Here is an 11144-nt window from a genome sequence, read left to right as displayed (position 1 = left end):
CTATACTTTTCTCTACGATAGTGTGAAGATTCCAATCCTAAATCACCAAACATATTAGAAACTCTGCACCTCATAACTACTCATCACGAATAAGCCCGCCCTACGCTACACTCAAATTGATTTCAGCTATCTGTTGTAAATCATAAGGACCCAACATGTATGCAGCATACTCCATGTGAGATCTTACTAGAGTGAGGTAGCTTATAAATATCTCTCTCTCTCCTTTCTATGGCGTTTACCGAGAATTCTCTTTACAAATCCCAGTTTACGGCTGTCTTTCCCGGTAACTTCGCGAATGTATTTACCTGACTAGAGGGACGCAAGTAATGGGGACCTCTAAATATTTTACAAACTCCGCATTCGATTGTTAAATCCCTTTAGCGGTGTTACTCCTTCTTGAGGAGATATCCATCTACCTAATATTCATAACCATACACTTCTCAAGATTTAATTATAGCTACAAAGTATTAAACTATTCAATTATGGCAGCGAGATCCTTTTCTAACGCCAATTTATCGCAATGGCCATGAATTTCTCTTTACGCAAAAACACCATCTGCGAAGATGCGTGTTTTGCTCGTGACCGCGGTGGTAATGTCATTAATTTAAAGAAGGAACAGAAGAGGGCCTATAACACTTCCTTGGGATACACCTGAGGTTACTTCCGTTTCTGAAGTCTAAAAACATTGCGTCAACTTAAGAATGCATGTCGCCCGTGGATTAAATATCATGAAAAAGGAGAGTTTACTGCGTTTCACCTCACCATTCTAAATCCGTGTTTTTCATTCGTCAACAGATTTTGGCTATCTAGATGGCCGATTATCGAACTGAAAATAATATGTTTCAAAATTTTGCAAGAAATAGGAGTAAGTGAGCTTCTTTTCTAGACCACCACTTGAAACACCGGTAGATGGTGTTAGTTCCAGGTAGAGTCATGGTAAGGACGTTAATATGTTTGTCGTGAAATTAATGAAGTTGCTTTGAAAAAATAAATATCAGACATCATCTTTATTTCAATTTTTGATCGAAATATCCCATCGTTCATTTATAATAATAAGAGACTGTAGCGCTATTTCCCTGCAACTCCTTTACGTATAACCAGAGATCCTTTGAGTTTTCATTTAAATGTTTGACCGATTTTTGTTTTGAATTCATTAATTTCGTCAAAAAGTTTAATTTGCCCCTTTTTCAATTGTTTTTATTTTCTCACATTTTTTTCTATCCTAGAGTAAGATTCAGATTTGCCATTTTCATTTTAACGTGCATTGTTCTTTGTCACATAAGAGCTTTACGTACTTAATCATTCTACTACTTCGTTTCAACATTCAAGCATTTACATTCAAACTTACTTGGTTTCGTTTAATACACGGCCTCTTCCATTATGCTTAAAGACTTGTTTTTCAATGTTTCGTTGGCCCATAGGTTGAGAGTGACATCTTTGGGACCAGTAAATAAGATTTAAAACTAATACTTTAACCATTCAAAATCTGCCGTATAGAATAAATATGCTTATCTTCACGACTCAGGCTTTCTATCGTGGACGATAAGGAATTTTTCCTGCCCTGCCTTTTGATCTTTAATACCAGCCACCGCCTTAGTTATAATGACACACTCGGGAATTATTGCTGCTAAGAGGTCTTAGCATATTCCAAAAGGGTTATTCGGGCTTCCAGCCGGGTGGTCTCCCTCCATTCTGCCGACGTTTTGGAACACGAGTCGGGTTCCATCATCAGGGCTAATAGTGAGTGGATGAATATTGCCAGCTTATATACTCTTCAATTGGTTCTAAGGTCTTACGTGATTGGCCGGGAGGCAGCCAATCTTATTTTTCTCAGTGCTGGTTTCCATACATTACTTTGTGCATACCCGGCGTCACGATTGAGGGTGTTACTTGTCAGCCGGATCTCGATGGATTCCTTTACCAGTCTTTCCCAGAATTTAGTCTCAAAGCATATAATTTTCACGTGGTCCCACTTCACCCTATGATCGGATTCAATAGCGTGTTCTACAACCGCGGATTTTTCCGGTTGGCAGAGCCCAAGGTGTCCCTTATGTTCTTTGATCCTGGTATTAATGTTTCTCCCCGTTTGCCCAACGTGCACCTGCCCACACCCGACTCGTGTTCCGAAACGTCGGCAGAATGGAGGAGGACCACCCGGCTGGAAGCCCGAATAGCCCTTTTGGAATATATTCGCCGGGAAAGCACCAGATCTTACTTCAGGTCTTAGTATATTGTTACCCCTAGTAGGTGTATGTATTAGCTGATTCAATGAATTGGAATCGATTGTGAAAAGCAAAGTTTCAATTAGCTCCTTGTCTTTACCTAGATAGTAAAATAATATTTTTCCCAATCAATCGATGGAAAATTGAAATCAATGTCAGTTATTATGAATTTTCTCAGTAGTACAATGCCTTATCTGACTATTCAACTCTCATAAGTGATATACTGTCACTGTTTTCCAAAGCTATTTGCGGCGTTTAAACGCGTTTTTGTTGTTTGAGTGTAAACTGTGACCACATGGTTTACTACCCCATACAATCACTACACTCTGCTCCCATCTTACCTAAAAAAAAGACCCACAATGATTTGCGATTGTGCACACTACACACCTCGCTAACTCCGCTGTTTAATATACTTCAGCCTTGAGTGTTCCGACTCATTCCGTGAACCGACCGCAGATCAGAGAAAAAGGCTCTGATGTCCTTTCCAGATGGGTCAAATATGTTCAAAAGGTGAGAAGTGATGGTTAAAAGATTTCACAAGCATAATTAAATGTATATGTGAGAAGATAAAATGGAGCCTTTCTTCCAGTGATTGGAACAAAGTCTGACGTGTGAAATGAAGTTTGATTATCGATTCCTAGGTAACCATTTTATGGCAAATGATTTATGTTGTTTGGAAAAGGAGAACGTTACTTTCTGATGGTTAAATTTTGAAATTCAAATGAAAACTTAAACAGCAAAAATAGCATTTGGCGATGCTCTACCTACTCTTCTTCATTCAGTCATTATTCACGACTCATTGAAAAAATCCAATACAATTATTATTGTTTGCTATCAAGAATTTCCAGCCATTTGCTATTCCATATATTTGGATAATGAATAATTTAACATTCATAGTGGTGGTATTTATTGAGGTGTCTTCATATTCATCGCAAAACTTTTGACTCTGATTAGATTTTCGCATTACTCATTTATGGAAGCACTCTGCGTTTCTGTAAACGCAAAGAAAATGTAAGCATGAAGAATCATATCACCGCAAAGGATAAAAAAGTACAACAATGCCCAAATAAAAAACCGCAAATTGATGCGCCTTCATCTAAAACAGCAAATGTTCTTGCAAAAAGGAGACTACGAAAGAAATCTTTGGAAAATTAAATTCAAGGCTCCCCACGAGACTGGCTCTTATAAAAATTGCATAGAAGTATTTCCACTTGGCCATGATATTTTTGCAAAGCAGGGCAAGGAAGTGTAATTTACATCTTAATGAGTGTACTGTTGAGTGAATTTTTGTTTCGCGAGCCTATCGCTCGCGGCCGAAATTGGAGAGGCGAATTTTCCAAAACTGATAAACACTTGTGCATTAAAATGTTATCACGTTTGGGAGTAAGTATTCATTTTTCAAATAACTCCGCTAACTTTCTAAGAATTCTCCTCGGTCTGAAGTTTTATGAAAGAGTTTGGAGAGAGGAACATAAGACGGGATGCCTACTATAAAATTAGTTTTTTTTTGTGGCGGGCTAAGGGAATCCTATTTTCGGACGTGCGAGAGTTAGGGGAATAGATAAGTGAATTCTAGAGCGCTACATTAACCCCAAGGGTAGTTATATCAAGATAAAAACTGCATAAAAATTTGTATAAGTTTCAAACCACTATTTTATCAGAAATAGCTGCTGTGAACTATTTTCTTTAAGTATTTTTCTCGGATTTTTTGAGGATGAAAAAACTTATTTTCTGGTGAGTAAATCCTTCCTAACATTGCGTTCATACCTTCAATAGGACTGCTGCTCATTTGGTACTCAGAAAGTCTCAGAATATCTTCTCATTGAATGCGAGATAAGCCTCCGGCGACAGTGTCATTTTCTGTGGAGTACGGTACGATACCTTATAATTCAACAGCTCCTAGCAGTGATTCTGCTTTTCTTAGAAATGTAGCCTTCTTATTTATGCCGGAATACGTTTCCGCGCTCTAAATTGGATAATGTGATTTTATGTTAAGGTCGATTTTACTGCTGATTAATGAAGCCCTAAAGAATCATTTTATTCATAGCTTATGGAATCCATTTACACTACACTAGTTTCTGGCATGATTTTATAAGTTATGAAGCCCTTTCTTTTATTTGAACTAATTATTTTGGAAACGCTATTACACATTTATTAGGTTGTGGGCAGAAAACTGGCGAACACAGAAAAACAATTGAATCTCAGAACAGGTTATTTGGATTGGTATTGAAAATAATTTAGCTGAGGTTTTCACTACATTCTATGTGGTGAGCACCAATGTTGCAGATTTCATTTTCAAATGCAATGTTCAGCGATAGATCAATCTGATCGTCACAGTGATTTTCTTCACCATTCACTTGAGTGGGCCAAGCGCGAATGGTCGATCGCGGGTCTCTACCTACCTTAATCACTAGCTTCGTCGGTCACTACCTATGTCTTAATTTATTTTCCTATTTATTTATGTTATGAATAAAACTCCATAAATAGTTACTAAATCCCAAAATTAGATAAAACACTATTGCACTAGGAGTCTCATTTTATGGATTTTTTACGGTTTTGGATGGCTGGAAACCCATTCTCGATGGAAAACGACCGACATTTCTCAATAAGAGGAGTTTTCTTTCAGTTGAGAATATAGGCGTCGAAGTTAGCAGAGAAATAATCGGGACTTACAATAATGGTCTTAAGTTCTTGGAGTTTTTGCCAAATAATTCAAAAGTGATTTGTCCACTTTGATTATGTTTTTATATTATATTTTGCCTACTTTGATTGATTATAATTATTAATATAATAATCAGTCCTGTGAAAATAAGCCCTGAAGATGGTTTAAAATAAACCGAAACGTAGGCAAATCACTTTTGAATTATTTGGCCTAAACTCCATGAACTTAAGATCATTATATAATAGAGATCAAGACAAGAAGAAAAAATCTAATAAGGATTTTCATTTGGAGCATGTGTCTTTTCGGCAGTGAGGAATCGATAATGACAGCAGTGGAGAAATCAAAGTTGTAAACCTTTCGAAATGTAATGTTAGGTCCGTTTTACACGGGGAACGTACTTGAACAATCTGACGTGTATACGAAGGCGCAGTTAAAATTGCGTCGTGTAAAGCGGTGAATTGCTAGAACACATGCGAGAATGAGTGGACGTGAGGTGGAAAAATAGTCCCCGTTCTAATTTCGTTCATGCATTCGCGCTATTCCACGCCATTTTAGATATAATTGCAGTTCTAACCTGTGCAATTCCATGCCCCGTGTAAAACGGTCCTCATAGAAGAATGATCAAGGTCAAGTGGATAGATCATGTGAGTAATGAAGAAGTTCAAAGAAGATTAAGAGAAGCAAGAAGTCTTTTGAAAACCTTGGGTAGAAAAAGGGGGCAATTTAAGCAGCCACACCATGGAGTCAGACAGTTGGAGGGGAAGAAAGACAGAGATAGCTCATAGTTAAAATATCTGGAATAGGTGATGAAGGATGTAAAAATAGAAAAGAAGTGTAGGTATTAAAAGATTAGGTATTTAAAAAATTGAGTGGAGGAGTACGTCAAACCAATCTTTGGATCGATGAAGGCGGATAATGATTATGATGCATGGGTTGTTAGATGATGCTTCAAGTCGGTCTCCACGTGAATCCAACCAATCATCATCCTCCAGATAACAACTGTTAACTCATTGGCGCTCTGCTCCGCAATTTCAAAGGTATTTTATAGCATAATAAATGCTTGCTTCTCAATTGTGAGGTCCTATCCCATGGGCCTCAACAAGCGTTGCGGTCTAAACTCTGAGTCTTCCTGGATAAGGACAGGTGGTGGCGATCGCTATTGCTCCCTGCTGGGTCATCCAAGCGAGATAGGTCGAAGGGTAAAATTCAGACGTGAGGTATCCCAGTTGATGTTGTAAGGTTAAACAGAATTTTGAAATGGACGCCTCGAGTTCCTACTAAAATTTTCTGCAGGTAATGGAGAGAGTAAAAGGAATCTCTTGGGCCCAATAGCATGCCTAGCTTTTATGGATGTAAGGCTTCGGCAATTGTCTTGAAAGTAATTTATGTGAGGAAACATAAATTGGGGATTGATGTCCAAATTGAAAAGAAAAGACGTTAAAATAGCCACCCAAGGCCGTAAGCAGGAAATTTTTTGGCGGGGGTTATTAGTGATTGGAGAAAGCATTTCCTAGGTTTTCACGGGGAGGGGGCATATATTACGGTAAGATTAAAGAGGTGTATATACGGCATATCAAAAATAATTCTAGGATCTGGTTAGTGTGATAGGAATAGTGAATTTCACTTCAGGGGGCCGGGTTCAAATCCTGGCGGTGGCACACATTTTTCAGAGGTGACTTGATCCCTACCTAGTGTTATATGAAGGATGCTTCAAGTAAAACACTCCGTCCGTCGGGTGGGACGTTAAGCCGTGGTCTCCTTGTTCCTTTTCAATTATAAGCAGATCAAAGCTGGAGCTGCAGCGCGCTTGGTTTTTCACCACCCTTCCTTTCCTAGCCTTCCATCACGGCCCAAATGCTCTCAGCTGTCGGTCACCTCCTCCAAATACTATACCATACAAGTAACCCTCGTTCATTCCTCGATCTTGAGAGTACCAGCTAAGCCTTTGTTACAACATCAACAGAGGTGGAGGTAAGGCCAACTTGTAAGGTTAATTGCGTTATGAAACTCCATTATGTTACCAATTTCAAGGTATAAAAGGGCATGTATGAAAAGATTAGCTGATAGGAGAATTTAGTTGAGAGCTGCGACGAACCAGTTTTAGAATTTTTCATTAGTGATGATGATGAAAAGGGTAATTCTCTTATCAGAGGATATATTATGAAGATAACACATACTACTAACAAAGGATTGATCGTGAATAACTATAAATTTTACTACTACTACCCCGTGCAGTGACCCATCAGCGACGTACTTCCCAAATCTACCTTCCCTTCCCTTACCCCCTCCCCCATTCCCCCCCCTTTCTCCACCTCCACTCCACCGCCCCTCTAACGCCTTCAAGGGTATAAATTCTATGTACTGATACTTATAATTGCCAGATGATGATACGCTGTATCGAAACCGGTCGCAAATATATTTTATTTTGTGGAACAGCGAAGTCTTTTTCTTGACCATTGTGCATCATGAAGCAGTTCCACCATGTTACGCCAACCACCATCGCATTTATAAATTTTGTTTTTTCACTTAATGTTTTCGGCACTTTACTGAATGATTATTACGGACCTTAAATCGTGATATTAATTATAGACTTCTTGACAGCTATGAATGCCAGACATAAGTAGTTTTAGTGGATGCGTTATTCGGGAATTCCACCAGGTCAGGTTCTCCAACTCCATCTCGGCAGACGTTTCGATGTAAGATCGTACATGTAAGATCGAACGTAGGGCATCTGACGACAATGACGATGGACAACTCGTACGTCGAAACGTCGGCCGAGATTGAGTTGGAGAATACCTTCCACGATTCGTTACGCTGGGAAAGTCTGCGGCAATTCTTCAGAATTAGTTTTCCAAACTATTGGCAAAAATGGATTACTACGTTAGAATGCTGCATATAATAGCAAAAGAGCCTGTAGATGAAAGTAGAGTAATTATTTAAGACCCAAAAACTGCACAATCTGGCTCGTTTATATTATATCATTGTGCTTTAGTAAAACAGGTAATCGCTTAACACTAGGAGGACGGCAATTTCGCTCAACCTTGGTGGCCGGAGGGGTCAAATTTGACCCCTTTATTTTTTTCTGACTCATCCATTTATTTCATGGGATTTATGCTATGCTATTCATTAGGGATTACATAATACTTGTAAATAACGACTTTATTCTCCAATCAGATGTATTATTATAACATTTTCTCTTTTTTAAACTATTCTTGTGAGAACCTATTTCTCATGAATGCCAGCAGGTCCTCATTTTAATTTTTTTTTTCAGTTATTTGTCAAGACTATTAACCGCTTTTTAGACTACAAGTACAGAAAAACATATTTTATATTGGTTAACTGAGTATTATTTCAAATGACAATAAAAATCATACTTTTTTACAATTTTTTATTTTTATAAGCCATGATTACATTCAAGGGGAACCATACATCACGGAACTAAATTCAGCTGCTGTGCATCCTTAGAAGAGAATCAATTACTTTGACAGCCCACACATGTAACAACCTTTCGCTCTAAAAAAATACATTTGTTGCACACATGTTTCCTACAAGTTTTACAAATTAGGAATCCCTTAGCATCCTTTTTACATTTCAAACGCACTGACATTTCTTGCGCTTCGCGCTTGCTTCACACAGATTATCATCGTCCTCGATCTGCGATGGCCCCTGACGTGCGAGGGTGTTAGCAGCTGTTAGCTCCTCTACGAGAGTAAGAAGGAACTTACGGCGAGAGATCTTACAATTGTTTACCTCTCTAAAGAGAATCCAAGCATTTATCCCAGCGAGATCCAGAATGTTGCTAAAAGTGTGAAGAGGCCAACGTCGAGCTGCAGGCTTTACTGAATAAAGCCTCGCCATTTGGTCTACTATATCTACGCCGTATTTGTTTTCATTATAAAATAAAACTGTCTCTGGTTTATGTTTAGAACCTAAATTAACGGTCACATTTGGGTGCATAGTACTTACTATAAGAACATTTTTATTTTTCTTGCCTTGATATACGGTGAGTGTGACATTATCCTTTTTCAGAACTCTAGTTTCGTGCAGCTGCATGCGACAGATTTTGATTTCAGAAGGGATCTCCCTTCGAGATCTGTTGATAGTTCCAACTACACTAGTGTTCTTACTCCTCAGAGTCTCTGCGAGGTAAAGAGAAGTAAAGAAACTATCACAAGTTATATTCCTTCCTTTTCCTAAGTAGGGGGAAATCAACTGTAGCACCACGTGATCTCCGAGACGCATATCATTTGGCCTGGAATCATCTTTTCCTAGATAGGGAAAAGCATTTATGATATACTTTTTATCCTTATCCACAGCTAGCCAAAATTTTTGCCCGTACTTATCCGGCTTACTTGACATAAATTGCAAAAATGGACAACGGGCTTTTGTGGGGAAAAGTTGTTCATCTATTGTTACGTAGGGCCCTGGAATGTAGCATGCCTGACTATTTTCAATGAAATTGCTCCACACCTCGGATATAAGCGCAAATTTGTCTGTAGCCAGTCTACTTGGCCTTGTTGATTTTATGTCAAATCTAAGAAAACGCAAAATTTCTTGAAAACGGTCTCTAGACATTGCGGCTTTGCATAAGGGCAAACCCCACTTCACTGACCATAATGATTTTATGGGAAGAGATTTGGCCCCGAGGACTCCTCTCAAATAGAAAATTCCTAAAAAAGCATCTAGCTCCTCTAATGTCACAGACCAATTTTGATCTCCAAGCTTCATTCGAGCTTCTGTTTCGGTACAATTTTTTATTATCCTGAGAATTTTTTCGTCTATAATCAGCCTCCAGGCGCTCGAGCAAGTTTCATTTATAAAGCGCTTGGCATGCGCTGTGGGTCCTGCCCTATCCACGAACACATTTTGTCTCGCAAGCCTCCCAGGAAGACCTTCATTTGGGGGCACTACTCTCCACTCACTACCATCTGCGGCATATAGAATAGTACCTATGCCATTTTCTCCCTCCGATTCTTTACCTCTTGGGAGACACATTTGCGAATCCGTGGTATCTAAAGCTGTCGTCATGACATAACCTCCACGACTCCCACGACTTTTTAGATGTCCTCGTAGGCTCGTTGCTCTCCGAACAGCTCCGATCCCTCGGCGGCCCCTACTTCCTCGAACCGCACGGCCCCTGCTTCCTTCTAAAAGCTTCCTTTTCTCTGAAAAATAATTTCAAGGAAAGAAATAAATATCTACCAGTACTATTTTTAGTACATCACATTCTCATGTTATTTCAAATTACTTACCATGCTCAATAGTATTTTTCCTTAGATCTTGCTGAGGGGGTGCACTGCTGTCTTCCAACCTTGTATCGGGGACATCTGAATCCGATTCGGAAGATGGGATGGAATGGTTTGTCAGCAAAAAAGGTTCTTCGTCGCTACTCGAATCACTATCTTCCCCTAAACCACAATCAGAACCCGATTCATTTCCACTTATGTCCCGTAAGGCTGCGAGAAGCTCCTCGTGGGATAATCCTTTCCGATCCATAGCTAAGAACACGGACAACGAGTGAAGTTCGCTGTCGACAAGTCCACCTTCCAACAGTGCTCGTCTTCGACTGGCTTTTGAAACAAACACTGAATGGTAGGTAGTAGAAATATGAGAACAAATGATGTGAGAAAATGTAATCACCATCACCACGCAGAGACAAAGTTTCAAATCGACGCTCACTAAGCATCAAAAAACTTCGCCAGTCAACACTCCGCCTGCCAAGTAAAAAACTATCAGATTTCAAAATCAACGACGCGGACTTGTGAATGAGTAAGCTTCAAATTGAAGGAATAGACACATTGAAAGTATGAACACACTCAACGAATATCAAGTTTCAATTCAAACACCAGGGTGACTGATATTTCAAGTAAACATCAGAGAGGAAATGCAAAACAAGCATGTTGATGTGGCTAAGGAGTAAAATATGGACTTTTACGACTTAGAAGGTATAGAGAGATGAGATCGTGTTTCATTAGAGTATTTTCAAACAGTTCAAAAACACATTTATAGTATAATAGCTATGATGCAAAGAAATGGGAACGTTGAAAACTCTATCACAGGGAGGGGGTCAAATTTGACCCCTCCGGGCTCGAAGGTAAAAGTTAAATTTCCAAATTAACCGTTCAACCGTTTTTTATGAAATTCACCGTGTTCACGTCTTGTCATAAAAGATGAAAAGTCACAAAAATTCAATTCAATCAGAAAAAAATTAAGAAATCGTCAGCAATTTAAAAACGCCGAGGGGTCAAATTTGACCCCTT

At 39.0% G+C, this 11144-nt stretch overlaps 1 protein-coding gene across 1 annotated transcript; it reads right to left on the bottom strand.

Moving 5' to 3' along the window:
* Window positions 1–8475: 8475 nt before the first annotated feature.
* Window positions 8476–10380, bottom strand: LOC124165900. Its single transcript, XM_046543439.1, has 2 exons — window positions 10137–10380; window positions 8476–10049 (listed from the first exon to the last, which is right to left on the bottom strand). Exons 1-2 carry the CDS (start codon window positions 10378–10380, stop codon window positions 8476–8478), a joined length of 1818 nt encoding a protein of 605 aa, XP_046399395.1.
* Window positions 10381–11144: the final 764 nt, after the last annotated feature.

Source organism: Ischnura elegans, chromosome 9 (genome assembly GCF_921293095.1).
Source record: "Ischnura elegans chromosome 9, ioIscEleg1.1, whole genome shotgun sequence".
NCBI lineage: Eukaryota > Metazoa > Arthropoda > Insecta > Odonata > Coenagrionidae > Ischnura > Ischnura elegans.
The sequence above is the reverse complement of the archived record's forward strand: the minus strand, read 5'-3'. Positions and strand labels throughout refer to the sequence as shown.